Source organism: Passer domesticus, chromosome 15 (genome assembly GCF_036417665.1).
Source record: "Passer domesticus isolate bPasDom1 chromosome 15, bPasDom1.hap1, whole genome shotgun sequence".
Lineage (NCBI taxonomy): Eukaryota > Metazoa > Chordata > Aves > Passeriformes > Passeridae > Passer > Passer domesticus.
In genome coordinates this window covers 11,418,295-11,439,195 of record NC_087488.1, presented here as the reverse complement: position 1 = coordinate 11,439,195, position 20,901 = coordinate 11,418,295, and the positions used below count along the sequence as shown (strand labels likewise).

General features: G+C 50.1%; 1 protein-coding gene and 2 long non-coding RNA genes across 3 annotated transcripts in view; 2 read left to right on the top strand and 1 right to left on the bottom strand.

Moving 5' to 3' along the window:
- ADAP1 (ArfGAP with dual PH domains 1) overlaps positions 1 to 20,901 on the top strand; it is a 50,203-nt gene that overhangs the window by 27,290 nt on the left and 2,012 nt on the right. Inside the window, exons 5-9 of the mRNA XM_064389877.1 lie at positions 13,562 to 13,674; positions 15,751 to 15,897; positions 18,750 to 18,833; positions 19,637 to 19,699; positions 20,068 to 20,139. Of these exons, the coding sequence (XP_064245947.1) occupies positions 13,562 to 13,674; positions 15,751 to 15,897; positions 18,750 to 18,833; positions 19,637 to 19,699; positions 20,068 to 20,139 (479 nt within the window). The remainder of the gene's footprint in view (positions 1 to 13,561; positions 13,675 to 15,750; positions 15,898 to 18,749; positions 18,834 to 19,636; positions 19,700 to 20,067; positions 20,140 to 20,901) is intronic.
- Positions 8,016 to 9,330, bottom strand: LOC135281207 (uncharacterized). The gene is made up of 2 exons (XR_010347926.1): positions 8,801 to 9,330; positions 8,016 to 8,677 (listed from the first exon to the last, which is right to left on the bottom strand). It is a non-coding gene; the product is annotated as an uncharacterized LOC135281207 (long non-coding RNA).
- Positions 10,422 to 12,584, top strand: LOC135281206 (uncharacterized). The gene is made up of 2 exons (XR_010347925.1): positions 10,422 to 10,554; positions 10,738 to 12,584. It is a non-coding gene; the product is annotated as an uncharacterized LOC135281206 (long non-coding RNA).

Here is a 20,901-nt window from a genome sequence, read left to right as displayed (position 1 = left end):
AGGTACAGAAATCCTTCAGCATCCTTTGCTTTTCATTGTCCTTAAACCTTTTCTCCCTTCCCCCACTTCCTTATGAGCTTACAACATCTCCTCGTGCTAAAAATAGCCTTTGGTGTGGGAGTGCAGCCCTGGCTCCACACGCCCTTTGTTCGGGGGCTGCAGCACCAGCCTGGGGCAGCCCCACCAGTGTCAGAGTGTCCCAGTGTCTGGGTGTTCCAGTGTCCCAGTGTCTGGGTGTCTGAGTGTCCCAGTGTCTGGGTGTCCCAGTGTCTGGGTGTCCCAGTGTCCAAAGCCAGAGCAGCTCCACCAGCTCATGTCACCAGTTTTGCAATGGCATCTGGATTTGTACATGGGCCATGAGTGCTCTGCTAAACAAAATCAGTTTCTAATCCCCACTGCCTGCTCAGAGTTTGGGGCAGTGCTGGAATCTCTGCAGGGATTGTGATGTTTCTGTTCCTGTACCCAAACCCAAGTTTCTGCTGAGGGCAATGAGGTTTGAAATGTCACTGTATAAACACCAGGTCACGTTAGACTCTGAGCACCACAGTAAAAGCTTTAGTGCCACATAATGCTGGGAATTTATAAATGCCCTGAAAGCCCTGGCTGCGTTAGGTGTCTGTAAAGTGAATAGTGTTGTGCAAATAAAGAGTTTATTTTCTCCTCATTCTGCTTTTTTGCTGGCATGTTTCCTGTAATGCCAGTGACTTGCCTCCTGATTTACACCATATATAGAAATGTAGAAAAAGCCTAATTATAATTGGCTCTTCTAACATTTTGTGAGTTGAACTTCTGAAAATACTGGCTGCATCTTGATCCAAAGGTCTGAGTTTTTCAGAAGTTTCTGTGAGTGTAAATCTGTATTTAACCTCAATGCAGATGTGGCTGATGGGCAAACAGCTGTCAAAAGCTTTAGCCAGCCTTGATCTTAGTCCATAGAGAAGAATTTTCAATATAAAGAAATAAGTTAATTTATTTCTACTTAATAGCCTCAAAAAGAAGTTGCTGCTTTGCTCTGACTGCTTTTTAATGTCACTGCTATCTGATGCTAGTTATAAAATGGATTAAATTCTCTTCTGATGCTTGAAAGGCTCAAGCATTAGAGCAGGGCTTTGAGAGAAGCTCTGTAATTTTCTGCTCTGCCCCTCACTGATGGGAAGCTCTTGTTTTTGTGATGCAGGGCAGCAGCATGCATCAGGAAGATGTGGCTGCCACAGGATCTGTGGAGCATCCCTCACTGTGGGATGCTTTTTCGTGCTGTCTTAGCCTCTCTTTCCAATCCCTGTAAGAAGATTCCTCATAGACCTAGAGATGGAAATAAAAAAGTAATAGCAGCATGTGGTTAAAAAGCAGCAAAAATCTGGTATTTTGTGGAGAGTTCATGTTGGCTTTTGCAAAGCAGAGATGTGGGCATGGAGGGGGAGATGCTTTGGGGTAGGGAGCCATGGCACCAGTTGCCTGCAGTGCATGTTGGTGCTTGGTGTGCACACTGGGATTGCATCAGTGGTGCCTTCTGTTAAATCACCTTTTTCAGTAAATTCCCAGCAACTGATTCCAGTATTTGTCTGAACCAAAGCACCAGGTTTGGCTCTCACTGGATTTCAGCAAAACTCTGCTGCAATCTCTGCTCTCAGTCCTGCCCTTGTCTGTAAGGGCTTGGCTGCAGGGTCCCAAAGCCTGGCTGCATTTTCCCTCTTCCCAGCTGCTCTGCCTGGCACTGGGGCACCCAGGCCGTGTGTGGTTGTACCCAGGGCAGCTGAAGGTGGGGCTGAGCTCTGGACAGGCTGATTTGGGGCTGAATGAGGAGCCCAGGGCACAGGGATGGACCTCTGCCCTGTATCTGTGTCCCAGAGGATGCAGTGATTTGGCATCACAGCCAGGCAGGGATTGTATCAGGGAATTTGGCTTCCTGACTGAGTTTTGCAGCCTGCTGTGAGCTTGGTGCTGTGCAGGTTCTGCTGATGCTTCTCTTTGTGGTCGTTGGAGCAGTGGGGAGCATGCAGGATGTCAGGCTAAGTGGCAGCAGGCTCTAGCCCTCTCCAAAAAGGATGCAGCCTACACTACTGTTTTTTTTTTCAAGGAGCATTTTAGCATTTCAAGGATGCTTAAGAGCATTTTGTTGCATGCAGTGCTCTGAGTGCTGTACAGAGGCCCCCAAAAGCAGCCCCTGCCCAGAGGTTTCCATCAGAGGGCTGGGTGTGAGTGCCTGATGGGAACTGCAAACCCTGCAGCTCTCCCAGCCCAGCACCAAGGTCACTGGAGGCTGATGTGCTGCAGTCAGGAGTGGGTTAAAGCACGAGCAACCTTGCCTGGCACAGAAACCTCCTTCTCCTGCTGCCCAGCCACAGAGCAGCTTCTGTTCTGCAGGCTGACATCAGCGCAGCCGGGACGCGCGTCACGCTGGCAGCCAGGCTGGGGAGCTGCCCCCCAAAACACCCCCTCGTGGGGGTGCAGCCCCTCCTGGGGGGCTCTGAGCCCCCCCCACCTGTGCAGCACCTGGCGTGTGTCAGTGTGACGTTGGCAACCCCAGGAGCAAGGCATGACCCCAGTGGGGCTGTGGGAAGTCTGGCATCCGTGCCTTGGCACTTGTCGATTTGGGGTACAAAAAAGGGGAATTAAGGCCGGATTTGGGTGGGTGTTTTTTCAAAAACCTTTTGTCTAATAGGGAGGAAGAGTTTAAGATGAAAGGCTCTGGAGAAAGATTGAATTGGTTGAAGGAGGAAAGTTAACAGAGAAGCATGTTCAGCTGAAGCAGATGGGTCCCCACTGCTGATGCTGAGTCTCCTTTTCATGTCTTCCCAGTATAATCCTTTATGCATTTAGCATTACACAACTCTGTGTCAGGACTTGCTCCAAGAAACCTTTCCCCATCCTCTCCTTGGAGGTTTGAGGGAAATGCAGTCATTGCTTTAAAACAAATGACTGCTTCTTCTTCTGCCTTGGTGTGCCCTGGCACTGCTGCCGTGGGGAGTGGATGGGGGCAGATGCTTTGCAGGTCACCTCTGCTCTCTGCAGCCTCACCCACAGCAAAGCAAAAACTCACTCAGTGAGTGAACAAACATTAAACCAAATTACCTTGGAAGGAAATGGATCCAGTTGAAAACATTCCACTCAGACCAGCAGCAGATCTGAGCCCCAGCCAGACTGGCAGCATCCCCAGTGGGTTTGGGAAGGGCTGTCCTGCAGAGCTGCCTGTGCTGGTCCCAGCCTTGCTCCTGTCAGCAGCCTGCCAGTACAAATGGTGTAAACATCAAACAGGACTTTGCTGCAGTAAAGACAAGGCACATCAAAGGGCTGTTTAGCAAACTAAACTCAGGAGGAGGATGCAAGGGGAGATGACAGCGTGGTTTGTCTTACCGTTGTTTTTTCTTGTGCAAGGGAGCAGGGCTGTGGCAGGGACCCACACGTGGCATCACTGCCATGCCAGGATGTGCTGACATTTCCACAGGACTGGCATCACATGAGCAGGAGCTGGAGAAGCCTTTCAGTGCCTTTCAGGAGCTGTTTGGAAGTGCTGATTCAGGCTTGGTGCAGACCCCTCCTGGGGAGCACTGCCGCCTCCTGGGGCTCTGTGGGAATCGAGGGAAGATGCTGCACCACTTCCCTGCCGTGACAAGGATACACCGCACAAAGTCGCCACCAAAAGGCAAAGGAGAGGGCTCCAAATGCAAAAGCTCGTCTTTTAGAGTTAAATTTGGTGCATTTTTATTTTTTCCATCTCTCTGAGCTATGGCAAGAGGCCAGCGACTGCTGTTATGCTTTCCAGGAAATCCATGAACATTGCAGTGACAGAGTGATGGGGCGGTGATGGATCTTACAGATAGCTGCTGTAGGAAGAAAAACATCTAGCAAAGAGAAAAGCTCTGATGTCTTCAACTCCCCTAAAGCAGAAAAGCATTTAGGCAGCCAAAAATTGCAGGTGAGAACCTGTGGGTCTGAACTTAGGGGAGGAAGAGCAGCCGGCCAAGCAAGGCATTGGCAGCCAGCCCTGGCAGGGGGGTAGCACCACTGCCAGCTAAAGCTGGATGCTCACAGCTAGTTTAGGATCCAGCTGTAATTTTAACAGCTGGTTCTGTCAAGCTGCCTTCAGCATAGCTCTGATCCAAGCTTCTATAATTAGGCAAGGAGCAGCAGCTCTTGTGCAAGAAGCGAGGCAGCAGCGATGCAGGGGGAGCAGAGCAGCGTGGGTGTGAGCTGAGAGGGATAAGGGCTGCCCCATGAAATTTTAAATAGTTAAATAGTTGGAGGTTGGTCTTTTTTTTTTATTTTTTTGTTCTCCATCTAAGGGCTTTGTGCAAAATATTTCTCAAAAAAGCACACCTAAGAAATGTCGTTTCGTTTTGTGTCATCCTTTAACAGAAATATTTACATTTATCAACTCAAATCAAAAGCATTGAATTTGTGGTCAGTTTGAGGTTGGCTGAATTTGCTGAACTAGTGCAGTTTCTCATGGGTGAGGTGGTCTGAGCCCCTCCAGCCTGTGGCAGCTGAATGTGCTGCCTGTGTTTGGGGTGTGCTCTGGATGCTCCCTGGGGATGCCCTGAGTAGTTCCCAGGAGAATCAGTCCAGCTGCTGAGGATAGACTAAGATCAATGAATGTGTGAAACACCCCAACTATAATTCTCATGACTCACTCCTGTCCTTGAGCTTTCCCTGTTTGAGGTCAAGCAACTTGAATTAGCGTATTTTGATATTGCTCAGGCTGCCTGTTCCTGTAACCTTGAGTTTTTGCAGTCGATAAATGGACCTATACCAACTGGAGACAGCTGAAGAGAAGTACAAGGCTTTGTTCTCCATGTCTTGGATGATAAACATTTAAGGAAAGAACAGGAGAACCATCCCTTTGTATTTTCTGTGCTTTATGAGGGTAGTTCTTGGTGCTCCAGTCTGGTGTTTCTCAGTGATTTTACACTGTGCACATTCACATTCCCTGAGTAATGACACAGGAGCAAAAAGCTGGGGCATCTTTCTTCCACTAATGAGAAGGGAGCAACCAGGAAGCAATAGGATGACAAAGAACATGGGAAAGGCTGTTTTCATGGCAACTCATGGCAGCTTAATTTAATTTCTGCTACAGAAAGATCCGTTTTACTTTAGAGACCTGCACAGGGCTGGGCAGTTTCTGTCTCTCACCAGATAAAGAACATTCTCCAGGGTGAGGTCATGTCTTTTTCTGGAGTTTGCCAGAGATGCAGCTGAGTTAGATCAGCCTCAGCTCTGAACCAGAGCATTTGCTGATGCTTCTTCCTTGCCAGCACCAACCCACACCCACCTGCATTTTCCCCCTGTAGTGAACTCACCCGAGTTTTCACCTTGAAATCTCCAGAGCAGCAGTGGAGGAGCTGTCCACACCCCACCTGTGGGATGCTTACACTGAAATGGGACAGGGAGGTGCCTCCCCAGCTGAATGGGACTGGTTTTACAAATGCTGCTGCTGTTGAGGTGCAGACACAGCAGCCACCTCCAATTTCATAACCAGGGCAGCCCCCGAGGGACACAGGCATGGCAGTAACAAACAGCATATCCCAAAATACCTAAAAGACAACGAGGCTGCTCAGCAGGGACTGAATTTCAAGCTTTCATGCATTGCAGAGGGTGGAAGAAAATTTTAGCCTAGCTAAGTCAGTGGGAATTTTGGTCCGTGATTTATTGGGACAGAATTTAGCCTTGATTTATATAATTCCAGGAGTTCATTAAGTGGGATTATGCTGCTCCAGGGAATGGCAGGTGATAGTTCTAGAAAAATCAAGGTGTGCAAATGTCCTTGTGCAACCTGGAGGTTTGGCTGTGCTGCCAAATGCTCCTTCCTTGATGCACAGCTGCCAGAGCATCGTGTACCAGCTGATTTCTGGGACAGCTGGAACACCAGCAGCCAGGACAGAAACGAGTCCTAAATTAAAAAATTCTCCTTTCCTGTATGAATTTTCACTGTAAATGCATTGAACACTCAATAAAAGACATTTGGGAGGCAACAGCAGCACCGCATCAGATCTGCTCGAAGCCATTTGGATTTCTCTTCAAAGCAGAAAATGAGGAATGCTACATGTGAGAATGGCTTTCCATGACTTGTGGTTGTATGGAAATGCTGCCTGTGTGGGGGAATGCTTTATTCCAGGACACCCCAGAGCAGAGAGTCCTAAACTCATCTAAAGTCTGTGGTGGACTTCTCTGCTGACTCCTCTACAGCTCTGTTGGGGGTTTAAATTCGTCTCATCCTTGCCTGCATTTATCTGTGTGAGCAGCTGCCTAGGCTGAGGTTTTATTTATTGGTGTGGGGAACAGATGCATCAAAAGCCCTTCAGGCCCAGAGACTGTTTTAGCCTGATGCCCTCGGTGTGGTTTGAGGATGCCTGTGTAAAATTCAGACCTTCAGTGGCTCCTGGTGCTCTGGAGGTGTTTTGAGCAGCTGCAGGTTGGTGAACCCCACTGCGGTGCCTGAGGTGGGGTGAAAGGGTTCCTTGTCCTCTTTCAGTCTCACTCTTTGCTTCCTGCATGAGCCATTGCATGTGGGGCTGCAGGTGGGCTCTGTCTTGCCTTGCAGAGGTGCAGGCAGCACCAGCTCTGGGTGGGCATCCCTGGGCAGGGGGAGGATGGTGAGGGAGGGTGGCAGAGCTCCTCGGGTGCGGGGAGGGAAGGCTGTGGGACACCTTCCTGTGCAGCTCCAGAGCAGGAGCTCACAGTGCCTGCAGCGAGGGTTTTTTGGAGTGTTCTGTCCTGCCCGAGGAGGATCCTTGCCCTGTGGTTTGGGAGTGGCTTGGCTGCCAGCACTGAGCTCCTGAAGGGAGCTACTGCAGGGTGTTACTGTGGGTTAGCACCGCGTGCCTGCCCCCAAACGCTTTCCAGCTGAATCAGGCTGGGTGCACTCGCTGCTGCTAAACGGGATCAGCATCACACCGGCAGCCTCCCACCTCTCATCTGCCTTTGGTTATGAAAGACTGCCTTCAAAAGAGCAAAACCTGAAGGTTATTTACCTGTAACAGGATTTTTTTCTCCGAGCAGCCAGCGGCTCCCAGGTGGGTGTTGCAGGGATGCCACTCGAAGAGGAAGCATTTGATTTCCAAGTAAAATTAGATTCCACATTCAATTCTCAGCAATGTAAGTACAAGGCTTCCAGTAAAGACATTTTCGGTAGCAAGGGGTTTTAACATCTCCCAGCAGATACAATCAAATTGTGCTTGCAGCAGCCAGCTGTGGTCTTATCTTTAATATGTAAACACTTGCTCAATAATTAAGTTACCACGGAAGTTGTACTGTATCGATGGTCAATTATAAGATAAACTGATAAAAGGGAGGATGTGGCTGTCTTCTGTATTAAACCTGATGTGCCTGCAGCAGTCAGGTGAAGACTTGGGAATTGTATAATTTGTTGTTTTCTCCTCATACTTGCTCCCACGCAGCATTTTCAGAGGAGGTGAGTGCTCACTGGGAGATCAATACCACTCCACCAAAAGAAGATTTTTCTCTGATGCGTGTCCTTTGCAGCACCTTACCCTGCAGTGGCTGGCCCAGTGGCTGTGATTTCCCATTTTTTATGGCACACATTTCCATTTTTGATGGCTCCCCCAGCACTGCAGTGTGTGCCCTGTTCCTGCCTTACTCAGTGGGCACAAGGGGCAAGGGATCCCACAGGAGATCCCTCCGGGAGGATGAATGGCTGTGCTGATGTCTTTGTCGCCTGAGAGCTGCTCCTCGGGGAATCCTAACATGTGATTAAAGAAACCAGTTAAAAACAGCTTAGGAAGCTGGATTAGGTACATGATCTCTTATTGTGGCTCCTTTTAGCTGACAACCCGGTGAAAGAAGGGGGGTCTGGATTACATGGAGAAACATCAGACTTGACAGGAGTGTTTTCTGACTGTTCGGCTTAGTGGTGTCATGTACAATTTTAATCAGATTTAAATAGTGGCAAACATCACAGGCTTAATGGATTTCAGCTTTGTTATTGGGGCTTTGCTTAGAAGCAATTTGGATTTTCAGCTGTGAGCCACCAAGGCAAGTGTACTCACGATTGAGTGGGACTGGAAACCTTGCATTTTATTAAATTAAATGCAAGATGAACCTTGCATTTAAATGCCTCTTGCCTGTGTGGGGGCACAGACCTGTCTTCTTTCTGTCAGCCTCAGGATCTGGATGTGTAGTTGAGCTCAGCCCCATGGACCTTCCACAGAGATGGTGCATTTGGCTCCATTTTCCACAGTGATCCCAGCACCTGGGATCACCTTCTAACATTACAAAATCAAGGTGACAGTATCTTTTTGTAGTGATCTGGAGAATTGGTTTTCCATGCTTGGCTTCAGGCGTGAAGTTGTTCCTCACATGATCTGAAATTATCTCTGTCCTCTGCTTTAGGTGTCATGGGCTGTTCTTGACCCTCCCGTGCTGAGGCTTTGTCTGGTCTCTGCTGTGCCAGTTTGGGGTGATTTGTCTAGAGGAAAAATCCCTGAGGGCACTGACACCTGCCTTTCTACAGAGATGTGGTCCTGCCTCCAGACTGAGTCTCTTGGGGTGGTTTTTTCTTTACATTGTAGGGGAAGATGCTGTGGAAGAAATCAGTATTGAAGGTGGATTTGTAAAATAGTGTTGACTTTGCTCAGAGGACTGGTCTGACTGTCAGAGGCAAGTTACCATTTCAGGACCTGTTGGTCACTGAGGTCTGGTCAACTGCTTGGTTCTCCAGGCTCTGCGTGAGCAGAAGAAGTAGGAAAAAAAGGAACATCAGCCATTGCAAGTTCTCCTTTTATCAGTAAAGAGAAGTGTGTGTTCCTAGGCCCTTGTGTTTTCTGTGCCACCTCACACCACCAACCTGAGGTTTCATCTACTTCCAGCTCTGAGCTGAGCGCTGGTGAAGATGTTTTCCCTCAGAAGGCCAAGGAGATGTCTGTACAACATTATCTGAATCATCCCCTAAATCCTGGCTCTCTGTCTGCTGTAGCCATTCAAGCACTAATTGCCTTTGATTAAGTCAATCGTTTGCAGAGTGAGTGGGTTAATTGGGTATTGTGGAAGCAATCAATCTCATCAGCTGCTTGCATCCATAGCTGAAGTGACAATGCAGTGGGACAATAATTGTTTTATGAGCTCCTGGAAGGCAGCAGAGGCAGACTGGATGACAACATGAAACCCTTCTCTGCGAAATGGCCTTTAGGAAAGGTAATTTGGATGCTAAGTGCTCGTTAGGAGAGGGCTGATTGATTAGGAGCTGGGAAATGTTGTGCCTCTAAAACGTGTGTGCACAAGAAAATGGTGTGAGTGTCAGGGTGCTGCACTTGGGAGTTCCTGGGCTCTTTGGCCTGGCTGGGTGAGGTGTGAGGAGGATCTGGTGTCCTAAATGGGGAGAAAGAGTTGTCTTCAGGGAGGTGAAGGGAGATCACTCCCTTCTCAGCCTGTGAGCCAGCACCACCCTGCCTTGGGTGCACCAAGCTCTGACCTCACAGGGCTCCTGGGCTGGAGCATCACTGAACTCACCCTCGTTTGCTGCTGGCTGGGGCTGTAATTTCCAAAGAACTGAGCTGTGTGGCAGCTCCCGGTGGCTCCTGGCCTGGTCAGTGCAGGAGGACTGGAGGGGAAGGATTTCCATCTCAGCTCCAGGGGCCTCCTGCCGTGGGGATGCTGAGACATCTCCAGCGTGGCTGTGTCTGCACTGCTCCGTGTGGGACCTGCAGGAAATGGATTATCCAGAGATGGCTGCAGAATTATTGCAGGGAACTTCTGAGCTCCTCAGCACAGCTGCAAACAGGAAAAAAAAAAAATCAGGCAAAAAAAGGCAATCTGCTGGTGCTGTGCAGGGGAGCAGGGTGCCAGCTCTGAGGGATTTGAGGACCTGGACCCTGCTTGCATCTGGGGGATCTGGGCAAAGAGTGATGTTTTCATTCCATGAGCAAACTTAATATTCCTTGGTTTATGACTTCTATTGGAATGCAAATTCTTAAAGTATGCAAGTTGAATTCATTGAAATGTCTTGCTTTGAGGGTGGCTGAGTGCTGCAGGAAGAAATGATACAACTTAGAGCACTAAAATCAAACTACACTGGCATGGCTAAACAAGAGGTGCACAGTTGTTTTTACAACCCTATTCAAAGTCCAGTCTGTAAGGAAAATACAGAATATGCCACCTTCTCCATCCAACCCTCTCACAGTGGGCAGCAGGGTTTATTTCAGAGGAATGTCCTTCAGACTCTTTGTTTGAAAAGGAGGTTGTGACACGGGGTCAGAGGTGATGTGTGATGTCAGGGATTCCACACTCAGCTGCTCCAGATAATTATGCAGCTCCTTAACCTCTCAGAAAAGGTGGGCACACGTGTCCAGGGAGTGCCTGTCCCCTGTCCTGCCCTAATTAACACCTGACCGTGCTAATGGAGCAGAGGGCTCAGCTCTGACACTCAGGGGAGTGGCAGTGCACACCCTGCAATTTCAGCAGCAGAGGGAGGGAGTTGGGTTTGAATCTTCTCCAAAGCTCTGAATCGGGGTCAATGCACTTCAGCTGCTGAGGGGAAGGAGAAATGCTTCTGTAGGAGGAGGTGCCCTGCCTGAACTCCAGGAAAATGGATTACATGCACAAGTACATTTTTTTCTCTTGTTCAGCCCCCCACGCTTTGTCTTGCAGTGAGACAAGAAGGCAAGAAACCAGACAGTGGTGCACTTGTGTGGTGTTGGGTTTCTTCTAAAAGCCTGGAACCAGACCTGGTGTTACCACAGCCCTGGAAACATCATGGAAACAAGCAGTTCTGTTGCCTCTTTCCAGGTGTAGCTGTGAAATAAGGAGCCAAAGAAACTGAAGATCAGACGTGGTTTTAATTCCCAGTTTTGAATACCTGGCTTAGGATGACAGAAAGAGAAGTTCATGCCCGTTGGTTTTTGCAAGCCAGTGGATCTGCTTGTCCTCCTTGCAGGAGGGTTGTTTCTTCTCTGAGAGCAAAGAGTAAAGCTGAACAAGTGATTTTGGGTGCTTCCTGTAATCCACACTCTCAGAGCCCAAACCCCCATCATTAACTCAGCTCTGCAACAGCCTTCTGAGGTGGGGAAGTAGCAATATCCCTCTTCTTTAAAATGGGGAACTTGAACCCAATGCTGGTAGAAGTCAGATGGAAAGATGGTGGCTGCAATAGATGTTCTTTGTACAAAATCCTCTCCCCTGCTTCCTCTGCAGGCTCTCAGGCAGGGGAAGGCTGGCTACACTGGTGCTGCCAGGTTTATGTGCCTGAAGGAGCTGCAGCCACCAGCCCACATGAACTGGCACCAGGCCATGCACTGTCTTCTTTTCAGTCAACCAAACCCTGCCTTGCCCCAGAGTTTTAGCTGTGGGGATGAAGTGAGTGTGGAAGTGGCAGTTCCTCATTTTACCTTGGAAGCCAGGGAATGGGTCAGAAACACCCCCTGGGCTGTGTGGCTGTATCCTGTGCCATTTGCTGCCCACTTTGACCCAGCTGCTTGGTGGGGCTTTTGCAGGAGTCACAGGTTTGTGCCACAGCAGCCTGCAGAACAAAGTGATTGGTTTTGCTCCTTGGCAGGTGGCAGCAGTGATGCAGGAAAGGTGACAGCAGCAGTGCCAGCAATGTTAGTGGGGTTTCTTTATCAGCCTTGCCCAGTAGTGCTTTCTGCACTCGTGGTTAGGTGCTGGTGATCCATGGGGTGATGCAGGTGGTTGAATCCCTTGTTCTGTGTCCCAGGAGAGGAACAAACATGTTGGTGACACGATGCTGGGTGGTCCAAACAAACACAGAGCAGGTGTTGTGGGGCTTGTGGTCATTCAGCTTCCACCTGAGCAGAGCAGCCCTCACAGAATGGTTTGGGTTGGGAGGGACCTTAAAGCTCATCTCATTGAGCTTTAAGGCAGGGACACCTTGCACTATCCCAGGTGGCTCCAAGCCCTGTCCAACCCTTCCAGGGAAGCATCCACAGCTCCTCTGGTCACCCTGTGCCAGGGCCTCACCACCCCTGGGTGCCTCTAAAATCCAAAGCTGTTGCTGAGATAGTGCAGCACATGAGACAATGACGGTTTATTTTCTGTCTCCAGTGCCCTCCAGTGTGAGATCTGTTCCCTGCTGTGCCTCCTGCAGTTGTTTCTCAGCACCTTCTCTGGCTGTTTTCTCAACCCTTTGGATCAGGGCTTTGAGGACAGTCTGCCTGACACACACTTTGCCTGGGGAACCTGTGTGGGTTCATGCTGGGTTCAAGGGCTGCTCATGGTGGTTTGCACTGATGGGTGTTGACAGGGGTTCAGGTTTGGGCAGAGCAGAGGAGCAGCTCCTGAGGATGCAGCCCTGAAGGCAAGAAAAAAGAAAAAGAAAAGAAGCAAGCAAAAATCTGTACCAAAGTACACTGAAATCAGCAGCTGGCTTTGTCAGAGCAGCCAGGAGCTCTTTTGCTGAAGTGATTGTCTTGGGAAGAGCCAACATGTGAGCCACAGACTGGGATCACACTTGGTTGTGTTGGGTTTTTGTAATTCTTCCTTGAAGTGAATTTGGATCCTGTGTTTTGGCTCAAGTTGGAAAGAGAACATCAAAATGATGAAATGTCCAATGTAAGAGGGCAGGGAAAACTGGGTTTCCAGGCTGCCTTTGATCCTGGCTCACAGCCTTGTCCTGGGCAGCTCAGCAAACCTCTCTGGGCTTCCCTCTCTTCATATACAGCTGTGATGGTGCCCACCTGCCAGGGTTAGCAACGATTTGAGATCATCCTTGGGCACACGCAGAGTCATTTTATTCTCCATCCCTTAAATGCTAAAAAATCAGTGTTGTGGAGGGGAGCAAGTGCTGCAGGAATACCTGCAGCATCCTTCACCAATCCTGTGTTTGGAATGGGTGAATGAATGGGAATGGATGAGACCCAGAGGCAGGAGCTGCTCCAAGGTGGGGCCACCACGAGCTGAGCTCTGTGTGCCCAGAGTGCTCTGCTGAGCCGCACCAAGCCCAGGTGGGGATTCCTGAAGGAAAGAATGGGCTTTCCCCCTGCATCACCCCACGTTTGTATCTGTATTTTTGTCCTGTTTGATGTCCTTTCCTCCATGCCAGCTCTCTCCAGCCCCCTGTGAGACATCAGAGTTCCTCAAATGCCAGGCACAGAGGGGCTCTGAAACCCTCTCTGCCCTTCAGTGGGATGAACAGCAACAGCTTTTGAAGGACTCTCCTGCTGCTCCAACTTGGCATGGAGAGGGCTCAGGAGTGAAGGGATTGGGTGGAAGTGGTGTCACCCCCCAGGGCTGGCTGTGGCTGTAGGATAAAGGAGGGTTTGGAGCATCCCATCTGCATCCCTGGGGGTGGCAGGGTGGGTTTGTGGAGGGCAGGCAGCAGGGGGACAGAGGGGCACCCTCTGCCTGTGCTGGCTCTCCCAGGAATGAGCTGGTGCATGGCACAGCAATGCAGGCAGCCACTCCTGGGGTGCAGAGTGGAGATGTCTGAAGCTGTGGCAGAGAGTGAGAGCAGAGTGAGAAGGGCAGCTCTGAAGGAGAAGAACAGCCACACACTTGGTTTGCTTAGCTCTGAAGTCTTAGTTCTTTTCTTTATCCCAGCTCTGTTTTTAAGTACAGCACTTTGTCCCTGGCTCTCAGTCACTCCTTTCTGCTGCAGGGTACCGAGAAGGATTCCTGTGGAAGAGGGGACGTGACAATGGGCAGTTCTTAAGCCGAAAATTCGTGTTGTCAGAGAGGGAAGGTGCTCTGAAGTACTTCAACAAAAACGATGTGAGTACCTGGGCTTGCTGGTGGGATTGCAGCTGCGAGAGCATCCTGGAACATGGAATTCCCAGGGCACCAGTTTATTCCAGTTTCCATAAGCACTGAGTCCCCAGCTGCTCCAGACAAGAGCACCAGGCTCAGCTCACCCTTCCTTTAGTGGGATTTGGTGCTGCTCCTCCGCCACAGTCATGGAAAGCTGCCCCACAGGCCTGTTCACACATTCCTGTTGCCCTTAAAACCTGTAGGGCTTTTCTCAAACCACCAGCAGAGGAGTTTTTCTCAGCTCTGTTTCTGCAGCATCCAACTAACATGGATTTCACACTGATGAAGGTGTCACCACCTTGCAGTGGTCCCTGGGGTATGAACCCCTGAATCCTCCTTTGCATGGCATGGCATGCAATCCAGAGGGAAAGCTCCCTGGTTTCCTGTTCCAGTGTCAAGCAGTGTGGAAGTATTTGGCTTTTTCCCCAGAGCATGTTTCATTATTGTGAGAAATGGATCTATTACAATGAAAATTGTAATAATTGGAGAAAGCCAAGGTGTTTTTTCTGGCCTTTGAGTCTCCCCTGGCCATCACAGCTGAGAGCAGCCCAGGCTGAGCCACCAGCCAGTGTTCCCAGGCAGTTGGTGCAGTCGTGGTGTTGTGATGATCCAGAGGAAGGGAACATCCATCCTCACTTCTCCATGGCTTTGACAGCACCATCTTCCCCTTCAGCTTGGTTTGCTGTGATGCAGTTCCATCTCAGGGAGAAGAGAGAGCCAGTCCTTGCTGAGGGAGAAGTGAAAATCCCAGCACATTCAGTCACTCTTGGCTGCTCTGGTAGTTTAAAGCTGCTTTGCCTCCTTGTTGACCACAGCTGTGGTGGGGATGGTGCTGTCTAGACATCCTCTCTGCTGGGATTTCCCCACCCTGATCACCCACCAGGGCCGTGTGTCTACAGAAAGTCCCCAAATTCCCAGAGCAGCACTGACACCTCTGCACAGTGCTGGTCTCTGGCACCACCCCAGAGCCTCTGCTGGTCCCTGGCACCACCCCAGAGTCTCTGCTGCCCATGGCACCATCCCAGAGCCTCTGCTGGCCATGGCACCACCCCAGAGCCTCTGCTGGTCCCTGGCACCACCCCAGAGCCTTCTGCTGGCCATGGCACCACCCCAGAGCCTCTGCTGGCCATGGCACCACCCCAGAGCCTCTGCTGGCCATGGCACCACCCCAGAGCCTCTGCTGGCCATGGCACCACCCCAGAGCCTTCTGCTGGCCATGGCACCACCCCAGAGCCTCTGCTGGCCATGGCACCACCCCAGAGCCTCTGCTGGCCATGGCACCACCCCAGAGCCTCTGCTGGCCATGGCACCACCCCACAGCCTCTGCTGGTCCCTGGCCCTGCTCTGAAACTGCTCTCACCAAGGGGCTGATCTGTGTTTGTTGGGATGGTTTTTTCACAGCTCTCTTTCACTCCTCAGTGCAGTCCTGGAGGGGTGGCCAGCTTCTAGAGACACTTTGCAGGGAGATGAGCAGAGCTGTGGTGCTGCCACTGAGGGTGCAGGTGGGGCTGGGAGGGCCTGACCCAGGCTCCCTCTTGGGCTAACCCACCCTAGAGGTGGCTGTCAGGATTATATTTGTCCCACTGAGGAGCAAATTCCCAGTTCAGAAGGCAAGGGGAGGAGCAGAGTCAGCAGCCAGTGGCTCAGGTGAGAGGATGGGACAGGTGGGGACATGGACCTGGTGCTTCCCAGCTGAGCACCTGGGTTGGAAAAGGGGATAATCCTCCATCTTTTGGGACAAGGATGAACTATCTGTGGGTTCTGGAGAGTCACAAAGCACCCTGGCCTGTTAGTTAGCAGTCTGTTTTTGTATCCCTGCTGAATTTTGCAGAAGGACAGAGCATTTTCCAGGCTGGCAGGCAGTGCTCATTGACACCCGAGCAGTCTTGGATATCTCATCACCAGGTAGTTTTGTGGGCTGGCATTCAGGTGCTTTTAGCTAATGGAGGCCTCAAATAGGCCTTTTTTCTGACCAAGTGAACTGTTTTCTGGTTTGAAAGCCTCTCCTCAGGCGTTTGCTCACTCAGCTGTGTTTTCCAGGCAAAAGAACCCAAAGCAATTATGAAGATCGAGCACCTCAACGCGACTTTCCAGCCTGCAAAAATCGGGAACCCGCACGGACTGCAGATCACTTACTTGAAGGACAATAGCACAAGGAACATCTTTGTCTATCATGAAGATGGCAAGGTGAGGCCCTGGAGGGAATGGGAAGGTTTGGGTTTTGTTCCTGGGGGCTGTGCTGCCCAGAGCCAGCCTGGGCACACCAGGCTCCAACTGAGCTGGAATCTCCTGGAGGGTGGAAGGGCAACAGGATGCACAGCCAGCTTTGAGAGTGTTTGCTGTGTTCTTCCAGGCACAGAGGGTGGCAAACTGTCTTCTAAGGAAACAGATGCAAATGGAAGGAATTGGAAATTTCTTGCAACTTGGAGTAGAGGATTTTTTAGGGCAGGCTCCTTGGTACCCAGAGGAGGAGGCAGGGTGGATGGAGCATTGGGAGATGAGGGGACTCAGTCCAAAGGCTTGCAAAAAGGGGGACAAACTGGAATGTAGGAGAAGCAGTGAACTGTTGTGGTGCTGCCCGTCTCATACTTCATAAAATGCAGATATTCGTGTTTGTATTGAAGCAAATCCCCTTGTTCAGATGTCCCTGAAGGGAGGTGTGAAGGAGAGGGCCCGTGGGTCTGGGGTGGTCTTTTGTGGGTTCCAGGGAGCTGCTCCCAAACTTCAAGTGCTTGTCAGCAGGTACTTCTTTAGCCCAGCCCAGTGTCACTCCAGCTGCTCTCAGGTACCTCCCTGCTGCAATTGGAGCCAGACTTACAAGCAGCAGCTCTTTAGTGGCAGAGTTGCATCCCACTGTTGTGTCAGAGTCTGTGGTTTGCTGGGCTTTGGTGGTTTGCACAGCCAGGCAGTGGGGATGCAGTCAGGGGTGTGGGTTGTGCTGCTGAGGTCTGTGCTGGGGGCTGTGGAAGGAGCCTGTCACTGCTCCCACGCAGGGCAGGATGTGCTCTGATGAAATCTGATCATGACCCGGCTCAATTCCCTTCAACTTCCCTGAATTTGGTCTGTCTGCTTGGCTGCACAAGGGCTGCAAGAAGATGAACCCCTGGAGTAAACTCCTGTCCTTTGGGAGTGCAGGCTGCCCTGGGACTCCCCCTGGTCTCCTGCTGCCCTTTGCTCCCTCTCGTGCTCCCCCAGCAGCCCCAGTGTGTCCTGGGGGCCCCAGAGGTGCTGCCTCTCCCTGCTCTGAGGTGGTGGAGCCTCATTGAGGATCCTTCTTACATTTCATAGACTCACAGGATGGTTTGGGTTGGAAGGGACCTTAAAGCTCATCTCATTCCACCCCCTGCCATGGCAGGGACACCTTCCACTGTCCCAGGCTGCTCCAAGCCCTGTCCAACCTGGCCTTGGGCACTCCCAGGATTGGGGCAGCCCCAGCTGCTCTGGGCACCCTGTGCCAGGGCCTCAGCACCATCACAGGGAAGAATTTGGTCAAACCTCATTTGTGTCAATGGATTATCAATATTCCAGAAAGCAATTTAGTGCTGGAAGTCAGTGAGGGTTGCAGCTTCTGCTTTTCTGCAGGGTGAAACCCTACCTCACATCATGATCACAGAGAAGACCCACAGGTAAATAAAGAAATGTGTGTATAACCTCCCAGCTGGTGGCTGTATAAGTTATCAGAATTATAACATCACAACTTATTGTTTATTAGGTCCAGCCTGGTTTGGTCATCATGAACTTCAGGGGTGAATTCTTCTCACTGATCCTCTTTGTGGTGCTGTCTGGGGTGTCCTTAGCTGCTTAGGGTAGGAAAGCAAGTGATAAGTGAGTAAAACCTCAGACAAGTAGGTCAGAGTTTTCCAAAACATTGTTTGTCTATGTCCTAGTATGCTTTGTTTTTTTTCCTTTCAACTTGAAGTAGCTTAACAAACTAAAGCAAAGATTTTAAATTTTTGGGAATGGCTCTTTGCCACATTAGACCATTTTTGAGATACCCCCCAATTCAGTGCCTTAAAAGTGAGATTTCAAAATTTTTGTGAGCCTCTCCTCCTTACCCAGGTCATTTCTAAAGCATAAAAAAGTTTGACTCTTAGACAAAGCCAACTTCTCCTTTGAGGTGGTCTTTCCTACACTACAGCGACCTCACCTGAAAGGGTTTGGCAGTGTTTATTTTAGGATTAAGTCTGGCTCATTGAACGTGTCCCTATCTGATGTGTGAAGCTTCACATGCATTAATGACAGCAAGACACTCAGAATCCTGGTCCCACAGTCTCAGACCACAAGGCAGTGTTTGAGTGCTCCCTGTGTGGAACACTTAAAATTAATGTGGTATTTCTCAGCAAAACCTTCAGAGACATACAGCACAAGCTGTTGGGTCTTACCAGAGATAAATGAATGCATGAGTTTAACAATAAAGAACTGATATAACAATTATTTTGTAGTGGGAAAAAATGGAGAGAGATTTTTTTTTGCTAAGGAAAGGGAGAAATGCCAGAGCTTCTTGGACGTCAGTGTCACTGTGTCTGTCCCTAAAGGACTCACAGACACAGCTGATAGACTGGGATACAGAGATAAAGAGATGTTAAGCTTCTCTTTTAGCAAAACATTGAATTATCTTGCTGGAATTCGGGTGGGCTGCAGGTGCTGCTGGGGTGTCCTGCTGGAGGGGACAGGGCTGGGTGGGCAGGTTGCACAAGGCAGCACCAGCCCAGCTGTGTTTGTAGGGTCAGCTCAGTATTTCCAGTGCTCTTTTGGGGCTGTTTTTGCCCCTTCAGAGATGTTTAAATCCTCCCCTCTGCAGAAAGCCCCTCGGTGCTGACTGGAAGCTGCAGAGCTCTGTACAGGTCTGGCAGCCTGGAGCAGCAGCTGAGTGTTCCACATCCTTCACCTTTTTGCTGTATTCTGCGGTTTTTTAGGATTGCTGCCACGCTGTGCTCTGTCACTGGGGCCAGAGTGACAGGAGAGATGGAACCCAGCAGGATCAGGTTATTTTGTGTGCAGGCTGCACTCCTCACTCTGCTTTTCTTCCTCATTACTAGGAAATAGTGGATTGGTTCAACGCCATCCGGGCAGCACGCTTCCATTACTTACAAGTGGCATTCCCTGGAGCCAGTGACTCTGATGTGAGTGTTCCTGCAGCATTGGGTGGGTGGGGTTTTTTCCCCCCCTCTCGCTCATTTTTAGCATCCTGTTAACGAGCCGGAAGGCTTGGGGAGTGCTCCATCCTTCGGAGTGTTCTGCAATTGCTGGGCTGAAATGGTTGTGGAGGGATGCTGAGCCCACGTGCAGCCTGGGGGCTGTGGGAGCAGCTCCAGCGCTGCAGGAGCCCTGGGCACCTGGCTCAAAGGCTGCTTCTGCACTAACAAAAGCCAAAACAAAGGCTGGAAGGCAGCAAAGGTGAGGGCAGAGGGATGTCAGTGCCCTGCCTGAGTTCATCTCTGCAGCCTGGTTTATGAATGCCTGTGTTTTCCGGGGGCTGGAGCTGCTAATTGTGTTACCCTGGGCTAATGCAATTCCAGAGGCTGCTCTGATGTGCTGCCAGCCAGGGCTCTGTGCTGCTCTTGGGGTGTGACATCACTGTGGTGGTGCTTGTTGATTACTCCCTGCCCTCCTTGGCTGTAGATTTTGAAATCTAATTGCATTTCCTGCCTTCTACCGATTATCTGGGAGGGGTCCAGTCGTGGTTCTGCAGGGTGGCTCTGTCCCTGTGCCCTGCACCCTGAGGACTGGAGGAGATGCTCCTGGGGGCTGCTGGCTGTGCTGGGGAACTGCTCCAAGGTGTTTCATGTTGTAGCCTCCTCTTCTGGAGGACTGGAGCTCTCAGGCTCGGGGCTGGGGCCCAGCTCAGTGTGGGTTTTCCTTCCAGTGACCCCCAGGCCCCTCCATCTGACCCTATCCTCTTTTCTGTCCTCTTTGGTTGCTCCAGCTGGTGCCAAAGCTTTCTAGAAACTACCTGAAGGAAGGATACATGGAGAAAACAGGGCCAAAGGTAGGATCTGAAGCATTTTCCAGTCCCTCCAAACAGGAGTCTTGCTCTGTATGGCCCCGAGAAGGGGTTGATGTCGGGACAAAGCAACCCTTGCCAAGAGGCAAAGCCATAGCTCTGTGAATGTATTTAATGCACTTTCCTCACCTGGGAGCAAACATTAAAAAAAAAAATATCCAAATCTACATTATAAGCCTGATGTCCCTTGCTGGTCCAGCTGGCCCAGACCCTGGCTGTGATGGCCCAGAAGCCATCTGTTCCCAGCTGTCCCAGCCCACCAGGCTGCTCCAAGTGCTTTGACACTCCTGGGTCACGCGTGGTTAGAGAGCAGCTGTGCTGTTTCAGTGATCTGGCATGTTTTGACTCCTCAGCAAACAGAGGGATTCAAGAAGCGATGGTTCACCATGGATGACCGACGGCTCATGTATTTCAAAGATCCCCTGGTAAGATGAAGGTGCCTGGGCTGCCTGGGGGGAGTTACCTGCAATGCTACTAATAACAGGAGTATTAGCAGTAATAATTACAATAATGATCTGCAGCAAAATGCAGGCTGATGGGAGAGCCACCCTGTCACTGCTTGGTGGCTCTGCCTGGTGTCCAGTGGGCAGTAACCCTGTAAATACCAAAACCACTTTAAAAGCCCTGTCCACCAGATATTCAGCATCTGGATCTTGGCTCCCTGGTGTTGGTGTTTTACTCTGGGTACCCCTGGGTGAGGAGCAGGGCTGTGGGTGGTGCTGTTGGGGTTTGGGTGATGGGCTGGTGGCTGCTACAGGATGTGAAAAACACCTATCACTTGTTTTTTAAAACAATTAGAAGTTTAATAATAATAAAATTGTTATAAAAATAGCAATATAATTAGAGTAATAATAATTTGGACAATTTGGATTAGGACAATATGAGACAATAACAAACAAAGAGTTATGGGCATCCAGGAACCTTTTTCTGGACAAAATAAGCCCCAAAAAGAACACATGTTAACAGAGGATTAACCCTTAAAAACAATAGCCTTCTGCATATTGATACAATGCATACAAGATTTAGGTGTCCTGTGGCTGCTATCTGGTGCAAGTACCTCATTCCTTTCTTAAATTAAAAAAAATATATCCCACATACATAGTTCCTGTTTTAACATTATGTTATAACCTGAAACTATATTTAACACACTACTTGAGAAAATCAATACAGCATAACTTTCTAACATA